Here is a 24,726-nt window from a genome sequence, read left to right as displayed (position 1 = left end):
GAAGATGAAAGACTCAAACGAAAGGAAGACAAATCAGCAGTAGTAGCAGCAGCGGCAGCAGCAGCAACTGGCACTTTTAACTCATCCAAAATATATAGCCCATTCTCCCTACGGCCTGTCCCAATCAGCTTCTGAGACTGCAGATCCTGTACACAACAAAAAGAACCAGAAAACATGACTAAATAATCACCAGAATCACATATTTGACCAACAGACGCAAGATTCAATTTGAGTTTTGGAATAAGATAAACATTAGGGAGAGACAAGTGAGGTGTGACAACAGAACCAACACCTGCTAAGGGCATAGGAGTGCCATCAGCAGTCATAACAGGAATGGAGGACAAAGGGGACACTGAGGTAAAAGATGAGGAATCTGGAGACATATGATGTGAAGCACCAGAATCCAAGACCCATTCAGAGTGTGACATACCTGAGGAATTATGAGGCAACTGACCTATGAAAGAAGCGGACATTGCTTGTGGCTGCAAGGAGAGAAACTTCTGAAATTGCTCAGCTAAAGTATTAGGATCGGTAATAGAGCCTGGGGAAGCTACTGCTGCAGTATTGTGGTGTGGTGGTTTATAACCCTGAGGTGATCGATGAGCATTAGATTGTGACTGACTGCCAGACTTCCAAGCTTGATTCTGTTGTCTCAACTTAGGACACTGAGCCTTCCAATGACCTTTCTGCTTACAGAAACTGCACTCATCGAAGCCAACCCTTGTGTAAGGCTTGTTCTGATTATTAGAGAATGGCTTAGAAGGTACTGCTAGTACAGAAGGATTCGAAGCAGAAAGAATTCCCTTTTCAGAATAAGACTGAAGACGTATTTCTTCAGCCAATAACTCACTGACAACAGAGTCAACAGAGGGCAGTGGAGAACGATGCAGAATTGAACCTCTAAGTCCTTCGAAATCACTGCGAAGTGCTGTTAAAAATTGTACCAATCGTTGCTGCTCTCTACGTTCAATATAAGCACCACATGCTTTTAATTCTGCCGATTCTGTAAGAGCCAATTGATCCCAAAGATCTGTCATGGCAGAATAGAACTCCTGAATACTCATATTCTTCTGGTGAAGAGCTCGTATGTCATTCTCTAACTGATACTGTTTTGCAAAATTTGATTGCGTGAATAACCGTTGCAGATGATCCCAAACCTCCTTTGCTGTCTCATACTTTGCCAACTGTGTACCTATAGAATGCTCAACAGAATTGTTGATCCAAGTAATGATCTTTGCATTGTTTGCTTCCCATGTATCTATCGAGACAATATCTCCTTCTTCAGTATTCTTAGGTACCACATAAGTTCCACTAACATATCCCCACATCTTTTTACCCTTAAGAAAATTTCTCATTACATAGCTCCAATACAAATAGTTCTTCCCATCCAACCTCACACTCACAGACTGAAGCGAATCATCTCTTTCAGTAGCCATAATCAACAATCACAAAGAACCAGAATGCAAAAGCAGCGGAAAACAAAATACAAAATTGCAGAAACTGAACAGAGATTGCAGAAACTAAACAAATATCTTCTCAAACTTATACGATTACTCCAAAACACAAAACAAATTTGCAGAAACTGAACGGAATTACCAAATTGTAAAAGCTGAAGGGAAGACGAAATACCAAAATAATTGCAGAAACTGACGAAATACCAAATTTTGCAGAAGCGGAAGACAAAATCTCACTCCAAAAAATTTTCGGGCCTCTGCCCCGAACCCCGGCAGGGGCGCGCTGCCCCCTGCAAACCCCCAGCCAACTCACCGCAGAGTTGGATCCGCGAAGCTGTGTTCAGGATTAAGCTTCGTTCCATAAAACTAGCTCTGATACCATGTTAAAGTAATTGAGATCAACTACAAAAAGGAGGCTACAATTCTGAATAATCTGTTTATTATGAATGCATAGTGTTAATCTAAATACAAATAAAGTATATATAGGTCAAACTGAAAGTACTATTCTACCCTTAATAAATAAGACTACATAAATATTATTTAACAATTACAACAACATAACTAATTAAATTATGTAGGCTATATATATAATCTAGTGAATTAGATCAACACAGTAATATGACCTTGCAAAGAATATAACATTTAAAAGTATCATTAGTTTACACTTTTATATATATATATATTTCATTGATTGCATATGAGGCATATACCGATGATTATTGTTATTCATGTGTAAAATTATACATTAATTTATTTGGGATTTCATTCTATTTTTCTAAATGTCTTTACTCCAAATTTATAGAAAATATTTTTTTAAAATAATTATTTTACCTGATTGAGAAGTTTACGTAATTTATTACTAGTATAGATTTTATTATTTTATTTCATCCAAGATTTAGCTAATATATATTATTGGGAATTTTCACCTCCAATAATAAAAATCTCTCCCTTTTTTATTTTTTAGTTGAGGAATTTTTTCATTTAACACTAATTTACAATTTTATGATTTTAGATCGGGGGTTTACAAATGAAATTGTCAATGTCTCCATCCATGGAATAGAGTTCCTTTCTTAAAGAATATCAAATAACATAGCCTATAGTAAATAAATAAAAAAACTGTTCTAAATAGTAAGCTAAACCAACCTTACTAATAAAACCTAAATTAAATAAATATCTCAAACCTAATTAGAAAAGAAATATCAAAATAACAAGTAAAATAAAGAACATTTTGAAATAGCAACTTCCAGACCTAATTTGAGCATTAAAATGATTTATGAACATACTTACTAGATCACATTCCTCATCAGATTATGTGTTATTAGTATAATCCTTCATATCTTGCATACACATAAATGATTTTCTTATTGCCTCCTTTAGAAACAACGTTTGAATGATAATGTTACTTGTCAACCAGCAGGTTAGTATTGAAGGGTTTGCTCCTATTTTACTGGAGATCCCTGTGGGGAAAAGAAGTGCAATTTTGCAATGTTTTTAGCATAGAATTGTAACTCTCATGGAATCCTGCCAAGAAACAATCACCTTCCCACTCTTATTTTTCTCTTCCAGAAGTATAATTAATATACAATTCCGCATAGGAATTTGATCCAATGCATTGTATCTGCAACATCGTTGTATACCAATATCTAGAACAGAAATTGATGTGAGAGGGTAGATTATCTAGAACTAGAATCAATTCAAAGCAAACAATATTGGTGGGAGGACATTCTCATTCCCCCCCCACTGAATTTTAGTGAGACAAAAATTGTAGTTGAAAGACTTACGAAGCAAAAAAATATCAGTAAACAACAACATTTATATAATTGTTACAGATAAATCCAACCCACAATCTTTCTTAAAAGTTCATCACCATTTATAGTACTCTCATAAAAATAAGGTTTCAACATACTCTAAGCAAGTTAGACACAAGTATTACACAAAACTATGTCACCATCAACATTTTCTAACCATTATTAGAAACTGTACCCTCCACTGTAAATATTCCTCGAGTACCCTCCAAAAGAACAAGTTGTTGCTTGATTTTGCATGGATATCTTATTTCAGTTACTTGTATGAGTAATTTAATCCTGTGGATGATCATCTAAGTTCCACAAGCCACCCCATAGTCCATAATAATCCTCTACAACGAAGTCTGCCCAAGATGCGGCGTCTTGAGTCATCACAGGCGAGCATTGATCCTCCAAATTGTGGTACATGAAATACATTTCTTGTGCTTCATGCATCTTAACATGATCAATGGTGTTGACCATTTTCATTTCACCAGCTTCTAGCTGCTGCTGCTGCTGCTGTTGCACTTCCTGTTTTAGAATCAGAGCGTTTCGCTTTTCTTGTTTCTGAGAGGATTTATCTTTCTTCTTGAAATGGGTTCTCCAATAGTTTTTTATCTCATTATCTGTTCTGCCAGGCAAGTATCTAGCTATAGTTGACCACCTGGATATGTATGAACTATTAATAATAGTTTATAGAGAAATGAAAATAGACAGAAAAAAATAACCAAGACAGAAAGATTTTATAAAGGGAGGGATCAAATGCATTACTTGTTGCCCCAGAGAGCATGTAGTTCAATAATGATGCCTTCCTCTTGTGGTGTTATTTGGCCTCTCTTAAGTCCTGGCCTAAGGTAATTCACCCACCTCAGTCTGCAGCTCTTTCCACTCCTATTCAAGCCTGATAAAACCAATAATAAGTTAAAGTTAAGCACTAAAACAATTAAACGTACGTAGATTTATAATATCAAAAGCTGAAAGCATGATCAGTATCTACCATTGAATGATATAAACTCTAAATTTTGCCTCTCCCACCCAAAAATTAAGAGTGTTTGTATATAATTAATTTACTAATAGCTAGTAGCTTTCTTGTTTTTATCTATCTCCCTTTAATTTGCTGTGATTACCTTTGCCAAACATCAAGCCTAGCTAGAAAGAGAGCTTACCTGAGCACCTAGAAACAGAACTCCACCTTCCCTCACCGTTCAAGCTCACATATTCACTAAGCAACTTATCCTCTTCAGGAGTCCAAGGACCCTTCCTCCACCCTTGCTCAGCAATTCCCCTACCCATCATTGCTACCATGTTGCTTTACTTTTGTCCAAAACTGTGTGTTGTCTCAAATTTGCATGACAAGTGCACATAGTCTTCCCCTATATATACCTCCTCAACCAGTCATGCAGCTCGAATCCTCAATTTTATTTTACAAATTAAAATGATGATCTCATGAGCACTAATGTCTTCCTCCATTATTTTGGCTTCAGGTTCCTCAGTGCAATCATTCCTTCCCTCCTATAATCCGAATCCAAGTGTTACTATATGCTTACCCAGCTCACTATCTCTTAGCCAATCAGCAGTGTACAATTGTCTCTACTAAATCTTTGCTACCGTACTGTATATCATCAGCATAAATCCAAGCTAGAATGTTTGTTGTCTAGCTTTGATAATGAGATTGTAGACAGCATAATCTTTATTTAGCGATAAAAGAAAGTTAGTGGGTTGCTGTTGTTTCCTCGAAAACAGCTTGTGCTCCAATGCCATTACACCATCTGTTGACATAAACTATCCTTAAATGCATGCTTTAGAAATTGTTTAATGTAAATGGTGTGTATTTTATAATAGCTGATGAAGGTTCTAGGATGCCAAATAAGGTAATGGGGCATTTAAATATGCCCGAAACAGTCGACTTAGATGAGTCACCTAAGCTACATCTGGCTTTTGGGATGACTATAACTAGCATTTTAGAACGTTAGGGCATAAATTAATTGGTTAGACTTAATTTTCTATGTGGTAAATGCCTATATATAGGTAATGATAGTTAACAGAAATTATTTCATTAGTATAAAGGTATGAAAGATGCATTTATAGAGTGAGTTCAAGATCTTGTTAAAGAACTCGAAGATCATACTAAGAAAAGCTTGATTTGATAGCGCGAAAAAGAAGTGGAAAGCAATGTCTTCTCCTGTGGCCATCTCTTAATGTGTGTTAAGTATACCTCAAATTCTTTGAATTCAACCTCTCAAAGTACCTAATTTTCTTGGCACAACATCAGCTATCCATATGTGTTTAGTGATAACTTGCAGACAGCCAAGTTTGAACTCCGAAAATTGCAAGTTAAAATCCATGACGACTATATATGTTTATCCTTGACAAAACCTAGAAGATATCACGGAAAGGTTTCTAGAAAGATAGGCAGCTAGATAATTACGAATTACGATATCGTGGAGCCCCATATAGAAACAAAATTCCACTGAGATGAAAAGGTAAAATTCCTGCTCTACTAATTATGAAAGTACAAGTGGCTAGTATTTATGGCTGAAGCAAAGTTATATCGATAATCACAAAAGTTATTGAATGCACTATTATAAAATTGAAGAATACAAATAAATATGATGTTTTTTTTTTTTGATATTTTATGGTGATATTTACCAATTAAATTTTTTTATCGCTAATTTCATCAATAAATACTGATGAAAATATATTTTCGGTATATACCAAGAGAATCGCAATCGGAATAGAAGGAAAAAAACCAAATAGTATGACGACGTGTAAGTTTTTACAGACATAGTTACCGATGAAATTACTGTAGGATTCAAACAGGCAAACTGTACAATAACGTGACACTTGTACCGATAGAATGTCCAACAGAGTCACTGTAAGAATAATTTTATCGATAAATTCATTGGTAATATTAAATATTTAACCTGGCGCTCAACCCTCTTATTCCCCTCTCCTATTTCTACTTCTTCTTTAAAATTTCTCTGCAACAAAAAAGCTTCACCCTCCTCCCTTCCTCGATCTCAACACAACTCAACCTCCCGTAACTTTTCCATTCACAACAACACTTTGTTTGTCAGTATTTGTGTTCTGATTAAAATTTTATTGAGGATTCTCTACCTGAAGTAAGCAAATCTATCTTTTTTTTTATTCGAACATAATTTTAAAATGTTAATTTTTTTTTGTATATTTTTATAGTATATGTATTTTGTTTGGGTGTTTACTTGTTTTATTGTTTTTTTCTCAAGCAAACTTGTTGTATGGATTTATGATTTATACATTTTATGGTTTGTTTTAGATTTTGTAAAATTGTATTTATTTGTAAATTGTTGAAACTTATGTTAAATTATCGATTTAGGTGTTTTGTGATGAAATAAATAATGGCTTATTTAATGGGTCCGTTTTATATTTTGTCAATTGCATTTCCGAGAGATGTAATTTCTATAAATGTGTACAAATTTGTATCTACGTAGATAATTGATAATGAATTAAAAGAAGTATTAAAATAAGTTGAATAATCTTGAGCTAAACCAATATTTTTGCAAATTTATTTAGTTAACGTAGTTAATTAATATATGTTGTCATCATTATTTGATATAGGTTCAATAGAAGTGATGGATGATCGTTCATGGATGTATCGAGATTCACCCCAAGAATTACGGAAGATGGATTATTGTAATGAGGTTCAGGATTTTATTAATTACACAATATCTAATCCGAGAAATATTAGCGGATGCGGTATTAGATGTCCATGCAAGATGTGTAAAAATAAAAAGCTTCTCAATACAGATGTTGTAACGATGCATTTTCTACACAAAAAAAGGTTCATGGAGGAATACCTATGTTAGTATGCACACAGAGAACCATTTGTTCCTCACGAGACTATGTTAGAAAGGATGGTTGAGTCAACTTCTAGTGCTAGCAATATGCATGGAGTTGTAGATGACAATAATAATCCTTATAGGACTATGATTATGGATGCAATGAGAATGAATCAGGGTCATGTTGATCAATATCCAATTGTAGATGAAGAACCTAATGTAGATGCGGCTAGGTTTTTTAATCTTTTAAAAGATTCTGATGAACCATTATGGGATGGTTGCACAAATCACAGTTAATTACCGGTCGTTGCATAAGAGTTCACCATTATGTCATATCATGGGTTAAGTGAGGCTAATTATGACAGAATTATCGAATAGGTAAGAAGCATTTTACCAGAAGGAAATAGGCTGAAATAGAACTTATATGCTGTTAAGTCCATGATGAAACCCCTCGGTCTAGGATATCAAAACATTTATAGGTGTCCAAACTTCTGCATACTTTACTACCTTGAAAATGCTGAGCTGACCAAGTGCAGGACATATGGGCATTCCCGTTATAAACCTAGAACTAGGAGGGGAATGACTCTTGTCGCACATAAAAAACTTAAATACTCCCCAATCACACCTAGACTGCAGAGGTTATTCATGTCATTAAAGATTGTTGAGCATATAACATGGCACCAATCACATGATGCGGTGGATAAAGTGATCGATGGTGCACTATTTCAACGGTTAAGCATGAAAACACTTTAACAGTGTGCATCCTCACTTTTCAGTTAAATCAAGAAATGTGTGTCTTGGGTTATTTACAAATGGATTCAATCTATTCGTGTCATTTGCTACTTCTTATTCTTGTTAACCAATTATACTCACGGTTTACAACTTGCCACCAGAGATGTGTAAAGAGGTCGGATTTCATATTTCTATCTACGGTCATACCTGGTCCTAATAGTCTGAGCTGGAATATAGATGTTTGTCTTCGATCGTTGGTTGATGAGTTTACGCAGTTGTGGTCATCTGAGCTTTGACTTATGATGTATCGACAAAATAAAATTTTCTTATAAAGGCAGTTTTGATGTGGACTATCAATGATTTTCCAGGTTATGGAATGGTTTCTGGTTGAAGCACACATGAAAAACTAGCATATCCATACTGCATGAAAAATAATAAGGCATTAATGTTAACAAACGACGATAAAGCATCTTTTTTTATTGTCACTGACGTTTCTTGCCAACGAATCACAAGTACAAAAAGAACAAAAATGAGTTTTTTATTGGTAGAGTTAAAAAGGTTGTTGCACCACTGCATCTTTCAAATGAAGAATTGTATGACGTGGTGTCAGAGTACGGTGACATTGTGTTTAGTTTCCAATCCAGTATGCAAAAGTTTCCTGGTTTGACTACAATTCGGTAAAGCAAAGTATTTTCTAGGAGCTTTCTTATTGGAAGACCAATCTCCTCCGCTATAATCTTGACGTCATGCACATAGAAAAGAACGTGTTTGGGAATATTTTCAACATGGTCATGGATATGAAGGGGAAACCAAAGGACAACATTAAGGCTAGAATGGATATAGCTTTGTTTTGTCACCATAAAAATATAGAGTTGGGTTATGTTAGGTCATGGGTCGCAAAGCCTAAAGTAAGTTTCGTCTTATATAAGAATGCATAACTACTTGTCTACCAATGGCTTAAAAGTCTGTATTTTCCTGATGGAACATGCCTCAAACATACCAAGGTTGGTTAATTTGGAGGATTGCAAATTGTATGGAATGAAGAGCCACAACTGCCACATGTTTATGCAAACACTTATTCCATTAGCTTATCGGGATATATTGCCAAAGAGGATATGGGATGCACTCACTGAGATCAGTCATTTCTTTAGAGATACATGCTCCAACAAGTTACAGACACAATACATTGAGAGGCTTGAAACGAATATCGTCCAAACAATATACAAACTTGAGATGATATTCCCTCTATTATTTTTTGACTCAATGAAGCATCTATCTATACATTTACCATTTAAGGTAAAAGTTGGAGGCCCAGTCCAATATAGGTAGATGTATCCATTCGAGAGGTTAGAGATTACACATGCAATGTAATTAAAAAATTATTTTTATTGTTTTATATAATTAAAGACATTAATTAATTCTATACAGATACTTGTTCAACCTTAAGAAAAAAGTTAAAAACAATGCGCATATTGAGACTTCAATATATGAGGCCTATATTGTTGAAGAAATCTCAATATTTATCTCGTACTATTTCGAGCCACAATTGAGAACAAGAATCAATCACATTCTAAGGCATGATGATGAGGGTGAAGTGCCTTGGAGTGAGAACTTGTCAATATTCTCCAATTTTGGATAACCCATATCAAAAAATGCTATCAAGGAAAGATATTTGTCTAAAATAGAATTCAAACAAGCACATAATTATGTGCTATTCTGAGATGAATTGAAACCTTTTATTCAGTAAGTATACTACTTAAACTTTGTTAATAATGAACTATTTCTCTCTTGTAATATCACAAACTCATACATTGTTGAATACCTTAAAGGCAACATCATCAATATTTACTTTCTAAAAACTTACAACTAACTGGATCTCAAATCTTTTAATTACAAGATAAATAATTTTCCATGTGGTTTAGAACACATATAAGTACTTTTAATTATCATTATCTATCGGGATACTTAATTTCATTACACATTTCTTGTTCATTGTTCATTGTTGTACTTTATGTACACGGTTTATAAATTGAAAGGGAATGCTAGTGTTATATTGTCTTTACTAAGCCTGGGTCCTGAAAGAAAGGTGAAGTACTACAACGAGTATTTTGTCAATGGATACGTGTTTTATATTGAAGAATATGGGCATCGTAGAAAGACATATAATAATAGAGTTTATGTTAAGGGATCGATTTCTAATGAGTTTGAAGTTGACTATTATGAGAAATTAGAAGAGGTAATTGAATTGCAATATCATAGCGAGCATAATAGAATATTTTTATTCAAATGTTATTGGTTTGACACCACTGACAAAGAAATCAGAGTAGATCCCTATCATGGTTTGGTCGAAATTAATTCAAAAGCTAGACTCTGCAACATCTATAATGTTTTTATTTTCACCAAGCAATGCCAATAAGTTTATTACACATACACTCTTTCTTTTAGAAAGAATCGTTCAAGAGTTAATTGGTTATCCATATTGAAAACCAAACCTATGGGTCGTGTTGAGGTTGTTCAAGATGAGAACAATGAATCAAATATGAAAGATGATGTCTTTCAAGTTAGTGAGTTAGTTGATCCATTTCGAGTTGCTCCATCGATTGACTTAGAAGAAAATTCAAATTTTCATATCTTCGATAATATTTTTGTTGATGTTGACGCCGATGAGTTAAAATGTTGTTCTAAATTCTAGCACACAAGCACAAGTCGATAAAGATAATGATAGCAATGAAATCAACATAGAAGATTGTGATGGAGCTAATGATGAGTCAATTGAAGAAGAATAAGACAATTCTAACTAACTATGAAAACACAAAAGTGTAATGCCATAAATTATAATGTAATATTTATTGATGAAATTTTTACAAAGAAGTATTTATTTTATTATTGTTATGTGAACTTGTGTTATTGTGTTGTGTGTGCAGCTATCAATTTAAGTATTTATAGTATAAATAGATTAGGAATACATATACAATCTGACATCAGCCACTGTTTCACACCAATGGAAATACCGAAGTTTTGTTTTTGTTGGTATATTCCAGAGGTGAAGGGAATTGTTCCCCTTCCTCATGGCACTATTCATGGAGCAAATTACACGCAGGTATATCGACAGTTTGTTTCCATTGGTATATTCCAAAGGCGAAGAGAATTGTTCCCCTTCTTCCTGATACTATTCATGGAACAAATTAAACACGGGTATACCAATGGTTTGTTTTTGTCGGTGTATTCCAGAGGTGAAGGGAATTGTTCCCTTCACATGTCAATGATGGCAATTAAAGTTTTCATATTGCCAATGAAATCTCTGATAGGCTGCGAATTACAACATGTTGGCACTTAATGCTTTTACTGATTGAGTTTCAGGTTTCCCAATGGAATCACCGACGAAATGTGAACTCCAACACGCTAGTAATTAATGCATTTCTGACTGTTGACTATTTACTATTTTATCGATGAAATCACGAACAAAATTAAAAAATCCATAGAGTTTTTTGAAATTGTAAGTGCAAAACAAAAATTTCAAAAGGACTTTAGAGACGGAATCACCGACGAACTATTTAAAAATAATAATATTTAATATTTTTTCCGTAATTCTGTCCATAAAACATAGTTTAAAAGTGCAGTGAGCGCATCAGAACTTCATTTTTTTTTCTCACCTAAATCTTAGTTTTTTTCTCAAATTATCTCCTCAATTCTCTATTATTACATTTTGTCTCTTAAACATCAAAGCTAGAAATCAAGTTTTCTCTTAACACAATCAATAGTTATATGCAAGTAAATTTTTTAATGTGTTTTTTTTTCTTCTTTTCTAAGGTATATTAACAATGTATTTTTTTGTTTTTTTTTTTGTATCACACCTACTTCAACTCCGAAATTAAGCATGCTATTAAGGTAAGAATTTTTCATTCCTTAGGCCTATATTTGTTTTTGTATTTTTTTTTCTATGTTTTTGTTCAATTATTTGTTCTTTCTAATTTTATGAAGTAATAGTTGTGTTAAATTTTAGTTGTTATTGCAAAATTTTATATTGTTTTGTTGAATTTTAATTGTTATTTTCAAATTTTTTGTTCAATTTCAATTGAATATAAAGGATTAAATTTAATTAGAAAAAATCTTGTCAATTTAGGATTAAAAATATTATCACATAGAAAATGAGAATTTTCTACAAAATTGAATTATTCAAAATTGTTGGTAGAAATAAAATAAAATCAAGTAGTTTGTGGTATATATGTTGTCTATTTGCAGGATTAAAAATTTTGGATAGTTTCCCGTATAGAGGAGGTGCTGCTGAATTTTTATAAAAAAATCAAAATTGTTTACTTTTTTGTAAATTTATGCAGATGCATAGGGGAAAATCAATTGAACGTCGTGAACACATGATCACAACTAATTCTTCTAGCAGCGATGATGACAACAACGTGTCATTAATTATTGACCAAGAAAAGGCACCTGATGCACATGTGTTGACTCACGACACTAGCTTTTCGAGTGCGATGCCGCAACGTAGAGGCGGGGTCCCTTCACAACATGATCCATTCACCCACAAGTACAAGGCGCAGTGGAAAGTTGACCTTTGAAGAATTAGTTTATGTTTAACAATTTATGAAAAAATAATATTTCATTAAATTTATCAATTTTTAGGTTCACAAACATTGAGGCTACTAGAATAACAACATCGACATTTAAATTGTCAATGGAAATTTTATTGTTTCAATGGAACCAGGTATCTAAACATCTTGAATGAAAATCATAGGTCGATGCATGATTTACAAGATTTAAGATTAGTATTAACTTAAAATTTGTACTATTTATTATGTTAATTCATTTACTTTATTGAAATTATTGAAATTTCTCTTTTTATAAGTTTTTACTGCAAGGCTAAATTTGAGTGTGATAGAGCAAATGATAATGTTGTGATGAGGGTTTGGGAGAATCACGCTGCAACTAGGTAACATCGAAATTAGGATATTTTTTTATTCCAAATATTAAAATTTCATTTATCATTTACTCATATATAATATGTTTGTACCATATAGGTTGCGTGATTTTTGGTATGAGGCACAAAACAAATCTAAAAAATATGCTAAAAAAAGCGCTCTACCAGGCTGGAATGACGTGACGATTTGGAAGGATTTCAGGCCGCCATACATCCCAAAGAATATATAGGTGGAATATATTTAGCACGTGTTATCCAAGCATTTAACACGATTGTCACAGTCCAATGCGGGAACCAGAGCCAGAAAATTCATGGTTCGGTTACCACGCATACTAGTAGCTCCGTTTCGTTAGTTTCACATGTGAAGCGGATGGTAAGAGTTATTTTAATCACATCTATTTTTAATTAATTTGTTGTTATTTATAAATATATTTAACTAACAATATTTTTATCTTACAGGCTACAACTTTTAGATGTGAGCCAAGCTCAATGGAGCTTTTTTATGAAACGCACATGTGGAGTAAGGACCACCAAAAACATGTGCAGTAGTTCATGGACAGCCGAGCTCAACACTTTATAGTACATTGGTATTCAACCATTTTTTTTAAGTTATTATTTTCTTGAATTTGATGATTTCATTTTTTATTTCCAAGAAACATATAACAGTTGGATGAAGGAAAGATATGGGGACAATCCTTCGACCCACCCAGATTTCGATCCGGATTTGTTGTTAGAGACAGGATCGTTTGATGGACTCTGTCACACCTGAGACATCGCGGCGACCAATTGAAAATTTTCTTTTGGCAAAAAGAACAAAGATGTGATATCTTGTTTTTTTAGGGGAAATGTCTAATTTAAGGAGTCGCCACCTAGTATTATGGTCACTAAGAACCCTAACTGGTCAACAAAGATTCTATGATACAGGACTGGTTACGCGAAAGGGAAGATGCTATCCCATAAATATTTAAGCGTCTTACCTGAAGCGGGCTACTTTGCTAATTTTGTCTAAAATTGCTAAGAACTTGTTCTTCTTTTTTTGTTCTTCTTGTCATGTTCCTGACTTTAGCGTCAATGAACAATATCTACAAAGATTTCCAACTCTGGCGTTGGTAAATATAGCACAAACCCAAAAAAAACATACAATATTCCTTACTCTGGCGCCAATGAATAAGTTCGCAAAATTTTAAATTTTTTAATAGAGAGGAAAACAACTTTTTTATGCCCTTTTCTTTTTGTTTACCTTTTTATTGTTTGCTCTTTTTAAACAATAATAAAAAAAAGCATTCCACAACAGTTTTACATTTAATAGTAATGGTCAACAAATTGATCATATATCAGTGTGAGGGGCCCACAAATAAATCATCAAAAATTTCTAAATATTTATGGGATTTTCTTATATTGAAAAGGGGCTCGTTTGACCAGATATTAAAATAGAAAGGGAATAAATGGCATGGGAAAGGCATAAGCATGTGTTTTGCCAAACACACCTTTAGCAAAAGCAGTTTGGGCTGGCTGGGCCTGAGACCCAGACTCGACCCACTCTCCTCTTTTTTTACTAAGTTGGATCTAGCCCAGCCGAGCCGACCCGGTTACTGGTTCAGACCAGTAACCGGCCCAGGCAACAGGCACGCGTGAACTAACTCATGCGTGCACTACACAATGCGAAGGTAATTATAATAACCTTCGCACTATTTTGAAAAGTTTAAAAATGCAAGATGGGGGAGGAAAACGAAGACTTACCTGGGTAAAGATGAAGACAAAGACGAAGGTAATGGTCTTCACACTGGCCAGAGAATGTCCTTCTCTTCCTCCTCCTTTCATTCTTTCTTCCCTCTGTCTCTAGTTTTGTTTTTGTTCTATAGGTTCTCTTTTATTCCTTCGGTCTCTCTGTTTTTCTAGTCTTCTCTGTTTTCCTTTGCTGGTTATTTTTTTTCTTTGACCAATATGTGTTGTCAAAAATTTGGTTATGACAGACTCGATAAAAATCAGGTGTACGGACTCTCCAACACTACTACCAAGAACTTGTGGATGGCTCGTAGTGTTTCAGCCGTTGGGAGTTTGCAATTGGTCTCGAGCACTCAGTCTCTGGAGTTCACGACCTTGTTAGATCAAGGAGTGTAAGACCGTACAACCCATCTCAATGAAAAATATAAACGGCTTTCTACGGATAATGAAGAACTCCGCTAAATGGTCATGGATATTAGATCATAGATGGGTGGTATATGTACACCCCCTTATTAGCCTTATGGTCCCGGGGATGACTAGCCCCTTCCTCCTCCTCCAGCGCTACCTTCGTTCTAGTTTCATTATATTTGAACGTATAAATTTGTAATAAATATTTGGCTTTTATATTAAGATAATTGATTTTTACATACTTGAATTTAATACAAATTTAATTTTTAAAAAAATTATTCTCTATTTTTTTTCAATAATTGTTTTTTAAAAAAATATATTTTTAAATTATTACGGATGGGGTCACCGATGGAATAATTTAGTTAGCATATTCTAGAGAGTTAGAAAAAAATTACTGCAAATTCTACTACAGCTGTTACATCACCGATGAAATTATTTCGTTAATATATTCTAGAGAGTTAAAAAAGAATTATCGCAAATGCCACTACAAATTACCGAAGAAATTATTTAATCGGTATAATCTAGCGGGTAAAGTTTTTTGGCGCACATTGTTTGTTTGTAAAACCATTAGTAACTTTTTTAATTAATGACGGACTTACCGACATATCAGAAATTATCGACAGGGTTTTTTTCAATGGCCAGTTTCTGTTCGTGAATCTATCAGTAAAATAATCACCAGCAGCATATTAGAGTAAACACGACAAAATTTTCATCGGAAAAACTGTTAAATATGGTAGTGATGAAAGCTGAATTATTAATTATCAAGAAAGAAAGAAAGAAATAGCTTAAAATGTTAAATTACATGTTTTAAACTCATTGCAGTTCCATAGGCTCGGAAATATTCTTGTAATAAATTAAATTATTAGAATATATAAGGTAATCTGGTTTTTGAAATGGTGATGGAGGGGAGCACAGGGATGGATACTATGATTTAGAGCAAAGAAAGGAAAAATAAAACAAATAAATCAGTCTCATGGACGCTTTTAAATCATAATTAAACAAGAGCAAAGTGTAGATAGTATATTATGATGTAGCATCTAACATCTATTGGAAAACGTGACATGATAGTTCACCCACTACAACGGGGACTAGAAACCAATGGATGCTAAACTTAACCTCCTTCGGATGTTATAGTTGTTTCCATATGAAAGGCAAGGCTCAAGCAGTTAAATGGATAATTAATGCGACCCTTAGGTGTTCCTTTCCCTCTTGGGGCAATAATTTTATACAGAAAAAAAAATTCCAAATCCAAATACGGGGACAATAAGAAGAGCTCAGTCAGTAATATTAAAAGATTATTTGTTTTTATGTTTTAAAAATGTTTTTTAAAAAAATTATTTTTTTTAATTCAAATTAATATTTTTTTTTAATGTTTTCAGATTATTTTAACGTGTTAATATTAAAAATAATTTTTAAAAAATAAAAATAATATTATTTTAATGTATTTAAAAAAAAAACATTTTAAAAATAACCGCTACCACACCTTCAAATACCTCGTAAATAATCAGCATATTAATTAAACCAATCAACCTTAAAAAAGAAAATTGTGAAAATAATGCCAAAGAAATAAGTATATTATTATTAACTATACCTTAAACAGCCTTCCTTCTCGCAAAAAATATAGAAAAAAAAAAAAGAGAAGAAGACATGAACTCAAATCAACCTCCTTGGATTTGTGCTCGAATTAATAACACATTATAACTTTCTATATTTCATCCCACAATTATATACAAAACATGGAAATAAATGAATTTTTTTTATATTAAAAGATATATTTAGAAAAGAAGAGAGAGAAGAGCGAATTGGAAAAAAATAAAGGTGATCATAACATATTCATACCTTAAGTGCTTCAACATTAATCTTTTATTTTTCTATGATTTTTCAATCCATATCATGTACTTCTAAATTAAATAAATCAATATTTTTATATATGTAAAAATAACTCAAAATCATGATCATCATTTGAATCATCAATTTTCAATATTTTATTAACCCCTAGTTACAAATATATCTATGATTTTTATATCTTTAAAAGGAACTTTTGTTTTCACCTTAAATTTCTTATTGTCTTGATGAAAAACTTTAGCTTTTTTAATTGCTAAATTTATTCTTATATGTTTAAAGAAATAAAAATATAAAAATATCTCAAAATGCAAAGTCTTTTTTTTAGTAAGTTAAGATATATATAAAGAAAAATATGAACAAAGATACGAGGGGCATACCCCTAAGAAATACAATGAATTTGTTATTCAGATTAAAAGTCATGAAACATATAAGATTAAGGAAAATAAACTACAAAAAAGCTTAAAAAGCTAAACAACATCAAACCAAAATGAAACAACATAAATAAATACAATAATCAAAGTTGCCAAATAGATCTAATCTCTGCAAATATCTAGTATCGGGCTTCTATGTCTAGAAACCATAATTTCAATCAATTAAAGATCTCTTCCACCATTTCATATTGTGATAGGTAGCGCTAACAGAAGACATGAGTATTCCTCTCCTACCATATAAGGTAAATTGTGGCAAAGAGTGACAAACGTGCTAGAATATGCGTGAAATTCTTCCTTTCTCGAAACTGAAGGGAAGCCCATTGAAGAAAAGGGTGTCATGACATAGAAGGCCAATGTAATAAAGTCATGTTTGAGATCTCTCTTTATACTAAAACTGAGAAAGAGCACTCAAAAAATAAATGATCGTGAGTCTCTATATGTGAACCACATAAGATATATATCGTAGATATGATGATCTGAAAATTCTGTAATCTGTCTATAATATGTAAATGACCTAAAGAGGTAAGCCATAAGATGAATGAGTGTTGTGGGACATGTCCTGGAAACTAGAGAAGATAATGCATAGTATTCTTGGGCCTGGTATCTCGAAGTGCCTCCCAAGTTGAATCAATAGTGAACCTCCCCATAAAATGACCTATCCAGACATGATGATCCAGAGAGCTAACCCAAGGTGGAATCCAATGAGTCCTAGATCTGCTGGAGGTTCTGACTACCAAAAGGAAAGTCTCAACCACCATCCTCAATAATGTTTGGAACCTTTGCATCCCAAGACAATCCAGTAGATGATAGAGTTCTGAAAGGTAAAAGGTCAAAATACAAAGTTGTATATAGTAATCGATGGATTCAGGATTTATATCCAAAATATTAAGCCTAAGATATAGAATATAAGGCACAATTTAGGCCTGAGACATATAACATGAGGCATGATCCAAGTCTAAAAACTAATGAATTAGGATGTGTACCTGAGACCATAAGCAATTGATTTTTAAAATGGGTTTAGGGTCTGAATCAAACCTAACAAGGTTGTGTATCCAAGCAAAAACACAATTTCAGATATAGGAAGGTTATAGACCTTCCTATCATAAGTGCTTTATTAGTTTATCTAGATCTCCAGCAACAAATTCATCAAGTGAGAATGTTCATGTAAGTCATCTTAACAAATTAAGAGAACTTGAGAGCTTTGCCTCTTCTATAACAGGCAATTTGACACGATTAAAGAGTTGATGTCTTATCCCAAGTGCAGGAGTGTCAAAGTAATAAATAACCCGGAAAGACCTGGGTCGATCCACAGGGAGGTCAACTATATAAATTATAAATAATATATATAATTTAACAAAGAGTTAAAGAGATCTTTGAGATGTAAGATTAATGTGAATTTAAACAATGATAAAACAAATATCAACGTTAGAGGATCCAGTAATAGTATTAGAGATAAGTAAAGTGCAGGAGTGTCAAAGTAATAAATAACCCGGAAAGACCTGGGTCGATCCACAGGGAGGTCAACTATATAAATTATAAATAATATATATAATTTAACAAAGAGTTAAAGAGATCTTTGAGATGTAAGATTAATGTGAATTTAAACAATGATAAAACAAATGTCAACGTTAGAGGATCCAGTAATAGTATTAGAGATAAGTAAAGTATAAACTTTTTATAAATTATTAACATGATCATATTAATCATCTTATTTACGTAACACCATACTTATAAATTTTATCAGGTATTCATGATGCTAACTTATGTTGACAACAAATCAAGTTCCTCTCATAATAACGATGTCGGCTGAAGACTATGAAGGATCAAGCATTTGATGTACCAAGTGTTATACAACACAAATCTAGATTAACCATTTAACAAGCAATGTATTAAGGATTGATAAGATAAAAAGATAAAACATGTTAATATCAAACTTTCTTGGATGTAAACATTAAAGTCCATGTTGAGTTTATATTATACATATTCTAACACCATTAGTGAAACCTTTTCACTTTGACATAATTAACTTAGCTAGACATTATGAAGAAAAGAAACATAGATAAACAAGATAAGAACATAATTATATAAGTATAGTAAAGGAAATGAAAAGCATGAACAAGAGATTAAGAAAAATATAACATGGAATAAAACTTGAACATTACAAAATACAAAGAAAGCAAGAACATGATCTTGATCTAAGAACCAAGATGCCTAAATGAATGGCAAATGCATCCTTTTATAGGCTAAAATTCAAAACTATTCATTTGGTAATTGATTATTGATGTAGTGGCCAAATGCATGCCTTTAACTTTCTATCCATATAAACCAGACTGAAATCCAAGATCCACAACTCCAGATATGATCCAATGACTAAATGGTGTTCTAGTTTGAATTGAACCGGCATCTCTTTTCTAAGCTTAACTCTTTCTTTGTCCTTTCACTTTCAATAGTTACTCACATCAATCAATCCTTTGAATTGTGAGATATGCCTGCATTTAAATGAGCATTTACCATAAATTAAAGCTATCTTATATTAAAAGCAAGAAAACTCTAGTTGTTGTTGTGTTAGTTATGAAGTGGTCAATAACTTGGTATGGTTCGGATATAGAGAAAACTTTGTTAAAATTTCGGTTGAATAAATAACATGGACTTCAAGAAAAAAAAATTGACCCTCCTAATTTCATTGTATATGTATTATGTATGTGTGCAATTACGCTGAAAATTAGGATATTACAATAATGCAAAAGTGTGTGTGTGTGTGTGTGTGTGTGTGTGTGTAATTCAAGGTAGGGGACATGGTTTTAAGAAAATTAGAAGTAATTGGCAACACAGAGAGGATAGGGAAAATTGGCTCTAAACTAGATCAGGACCAACAATTACAATCTCTAGAGAGATAAATGAACACATTTATTATTGATATCTTTGTTTGCTACCAAATAGTGGGTTTTCTCTTGAAAATGGAATGACCAGGCACGAGCCTTCTATTTGATTGATCAACCCTAAAAGAAAGAATATGCCCTAATCTTTGCTCTCCAAATTGAAGTATCACCTCTGATCAGGGTACCACCACTTTAATTCATTGGGGGGGGGGGGTTTATAGGAGTCATATTGTTGCTTTTAAGTAGAGTGATAGTTGAAGTTGGAACTATAAGAAAGGAAAGATGAGTATAGTCTTAAAAGGGTTTTAGCTGCTCGGAGAACTAAGAGAGCGCGTCATCATTCTTTTTTTCTTTTTTTAGACCAAGTTGTCATCCTAGCTATAGTACCCTTAAATTCCATTATAGCTTTATCATCTATTTTTTCTTCTTTGTTTTTCATGGCTCTATTTGTTCAACCACTATCTTTAAAAAAACAAGTAGCTAACTCTTTAGTTAACTATAAGAGTTGTATTCTTTAGAGGATGAATAATCTCTTAACTAAAAGAAAATGAGAAACAAGATATGACAAATATAAAAATTCCTAAGTACATATCCACAACATTCTCCTCCACTGAGTGTCATTGATCTAAGTTATTGATGTGTACTTAGTCATGAACTCTTGTAATTTGCTATATAACAACCTCTCGTCTCAATTAAGGCTTGTATCATATTATAATAGCAAGTTGTGGTCTTTCAGAAACTCAAACATCCTTATATCTCTTAAGGCCTAACTATAGGAATAAATTTATTATATGTCATGACCAACCAATATCCTCTTCATTCTTTTATATGGTCGGTGTTTCCCTAAATAATTCTTTTAAAGGGATTTTTTACTTGAAGGATAAATATATAAAACCAACACATTTTTGGAGCATCACTTACACACCATAATAATTAGTAGTAGTATTAAAAACTGCTACAAATGAATCTTTTACTACCTTATGTAGTTCTCAATGACAACCAATGTGGCCTCCTCGTTTAACTGTAACTAACTAGCACAGAGGTTGCCCATTTGTTCCAATGTAACTAGCCAGCATAAAGATTTTAATGGTGTAACAAACTTTATGCAACCCTTGATAAAGGATATATATATATATATATTTGTGTGTGTGTGTGTGTGTGTGTGTGTAAGAGAGAGAGAGAGAGAGAGAGTAAACATACAAAGGGGTGTTGTGATTTATTTTCCTCTATATGTGCTTTCAGAGCTAACTATCTTGATAGAGTAGTTGAGCTTGATATCCCCTTTTATAAATAGGTTTGAACCCCTATTACATAAGCTAAGGACATATCATTAGAAAAATTTATCCTTCAATTAGTTATGGTTTGTGGTCTGCTTAATCACCCCTATGAGTCTACTATTCTCCATTAGAAGTCCTTTGACCCCCTCTTTATGCCCTCTAGCTTAGCTATAATGACTAACTCTCTTTAGTAATGTAACATCCCCTTCGAAGCAATTTCTTAGTTAAATATAACAATTTAGGGTAAATTTTTTTTTTTTTTATCATTCTAACATTTATAATCATATAAGCAAACATTATAGAATGCAATTACTTAATTTAGCACAAAAACATTCATAAGTATGACATTCACATTAACTACATATAAAAATTTTGTTTTACAACTAAAAGGATTCATTCAACATCTTTTATATCATTTATTAATTTCATGATACATATTGATCAACATAAATATACAAAAAAGTATCTAATAGTCAATTAGGATTTACTCTATTGCTACGAGGGTCATGAAATAAGATTGATATATTATCAACATAATTATCAATAAATGCAATGCATCATTTCACTATACCCATATGAAAACATTTCTCTTATATATTTTATGATGAATCATTATTATTTTACACCTCCATATCCATCCAATTAATTTCATTCTTAGTCCTTTTCACTAGGGTAGTACTCCCGTATTAGGGATGCTAATCCATTCACCTAAATATCAGGCACTAGTTCATTCGTCTAATTGTCGGGCACTGGTCCCTCAATAGGGACACTAGTTCATCCGTCCAATTACCTAACACTAGTTCATACGTCCAATTGTCAGGCACTAGTTCCTCAATAGGAAAACCAGTTCATCCACTCAATTACCCAGCATTAGTTCATCCACTCAATTGCTAGGCACTAGTTCATCTATTGACATCAAAATATAAAATTGCAGAATTTCTAATTAAAATTAACAATGCTTTCAATTAATCTCTCTACAAAGTTTCAAGATGTTAGGCACCTACCTACTGGCGGTGCTCGACTAGTAGCTCCCTACTGCTATCTGGAGCCTCTAACCTCTCCTATTCCATTTAAAAGATCTCATGATTTCAATACTTTATAATCCAATAATTCACTTAAAACTTCTTCACATAATAAATTTTTTTATCAATACAATTTTAACCCCTAAAATTATTATTATTATAACATAGTTTCATGTTCTTTAATAATCCCGCAAATATTTCATACAATGCTACATCCACTTAAACTTTTAATTCACCACAATTATAAGGGAATCTTGTATTACTATAAAACAAATTTCCAATCCTTCACACCTAATTCAACAAATCATTTTTTTCTCTTTTTTTTCACTATTTAAATACACTTCATTAATTTCTTCAATTTTAAAGTTTTATTTATTCCATTGGCCATTTGGCTGAAACTTCCCCATCTGGAAGGAAGTTCAATTTCATTTTCACAATTCCTTCATGGTATAATTTATTTATCCATCACATAATTCCATTAAGTAATTTGTACTCATAATTAATTTCATTTAAATCAAAATATTTTTTTCCATGGCCAAATTCACATTACTAAGAGGAGGATAAATTCCCTTTCACTCTAAATTTTAATCCATTATCCAAACTTAATTCATTTATTTAAGTCATGAAAAATCTCTAATTAGATCAATTCAATCCATCCCCCAAATTATTTACCCTTACTGAAATTCAAGTAAAAACAGTGGCATGATAATTCTTCAACTTTTCACTCAATTAACTTTAGCCCATTTATTTTCAACAAATGAGATTCTAGCGTAACTTCACAAATTACTTTAACCATTTTATTCATCTAAGAGTTTCATAATCACACATAACAACAACTAAGCATCCATGCATGAAATTTCACTAATCAACACAATAAGATCATACTCACTTACAAAATAACAAGGGATTAATAGCAAACCCAAGGTGGAAACTACTCTTTATCTCCCTCTTCTTTCTTCTCTTTTTGTTAATAATTACACATTATTAAACCATCAATTAATCAATTAGTATAACTAAACATAATTTGCTTATCATTAACTCAACAACTCAATCACCCCAAAAATGTACCCTTGGCCGAAATTCCCATTACTAAGAGGAGGGATTTTTTTTTTACAAATTAACCTAATTAATGACAAGCCCAATCATTTATCCCTCAACAAACATATAATCAACATAAATCCATGCATTCAAACCACCACAACATCAATAACTCATCTTCACATAATACTAATTCTACTCAATCCAAGAACAAACATGAAAAGCAACACAATGAATCATCATAGAGAGTTTTCTTACCCTTAAAGAATGAAGAATCAAAAGCCAAAACAATTTGAATCAAGTTCTCCTCCACACTTCCCTCTAAGAACAAACATGAAAAGTAACACAATAAATCATCATGGAGAGTTTTCTTACCCTTAAAAAATGAAGAATCAAAAGCCAAAACAATTGAATCAAGTTCTCCTCCACACTTCCCTCTAAGCTCAATTTTCCTTCGCTAAAAGCACAATTTAACTCTTAAACTCCTTGTAGACTCCTTGACACATCAAACCCTCTCTTTAATTACTTAACACTTTTCCTATCACACTTGTTTTTTATTTTTTAAGCAATTTCCATGAAAAATGACAAGCCCACATTTTTGTATTTTCTTCTCTTGCTCGGCTGCACACTTTTTTTTTTTTTTTTGCACTGCTGGTAGCTTATAAGGAGGGTTGTTTTGGGAAAGTTTTCAATTTGGACCTTGAAGAAATTTCTAGACACTCATTTGTGCCATTTGTTTTTTATCTGTTTGATGTACTTAGCTTGAAAACAATTCTTATCAAACTCCAAAAATTTTGAAACTTTAACCTAAATTAAAAACATATTCTAGAAGACTCCATGCAAAATTTCAACTTAATCTGATGACCAAATTGAAAGTTATGTGCTACAATGTAAAACTAGCCAGTTTGTGATTTTCCGTCAAAAATCCAAATTTTCTTATTTCATTCTTATACAAATCATATCAATTATTTTACTCAATTCTCGAGACCATTTTCTTATCTCAAAAATTTTTATTTTTATTTTTACCATTTATTTCCTTTACAAACTTATTATTGTTCCTCGGTAATGTTACTAATGTTTTCAACCGGAGCTTATAGTACAATTTTTTCTTAAATTTTCTTTTCTTTATAATTCCTTAGAACCATTATCTCATCCTCAATACATATTTATTTCAAAATTTTCATACAACATTAATTTAATTAATCATTAAATTTTTTTATTAATCGGGGTTTACAAGTCATTCCTACTCAAAGTAACTCAAAATCCACTAGTCAGAAAATCAAATGAATAATGTTTATACTGGCTTACAATGATTTGGTGGTAGATTTGTATGGTTTATAGTTTTTCTCACAAAAAGGATAATAATTGAAAATCTTTTAA

At 32.5% G+C, this 24,726-nt stretch overlaps 1 protein-coding gene across 1 annotated transcript; it reads right to left on the bottom strand.

Moving 5' to 3' along the window:
* Positions 1–3,302: 3,302 nt before the first annotated feature.
* Positions 3,303–4,617, bottom strand: LOC7463069 (MYB-like transcription factor EOBII). Its single transcript, XM_002305359.4, has 3 exons — positions 4,405–4,617; positions 4,010–4,139; positions 3,303–3,902 (listed from the first exon to the last, which is right to left on the bottom strand). The coding sequence occupies exons 1-3, from the start codon at positions 4,541–4,543 to the stop codon at positions 3,533–3,535; spliced, it is 639 nt and encodes a 212-aa protein (XP_002305395.1). The 5' UTR covers positions 4,544–4,617; the 3' UTR covers positions 3,303–3,532.
* Positions 4,618–24,726: the final 20,109 nt, after the last annotated feature.

This window comes from Populus trichocarpa, chromosome 4 (assembly GCF_000002775.5).
Source record: "Populus trichocarpa isolate Nisqually-1 chromosome 4, P.trichocarpa_v4.1, whole genome shotgun sequence".
NCBI classification, from domain to species: domain Eukaryota; kingdom Viridiplantae; phylum Streptophyta; class Magnoliopsida; order Malpighiales; family Salicaceae; genus Populus; species Populus trichocarpa.
This window is presented reverse-complemented; position numbering and strand designations above follow the sequence as displayed.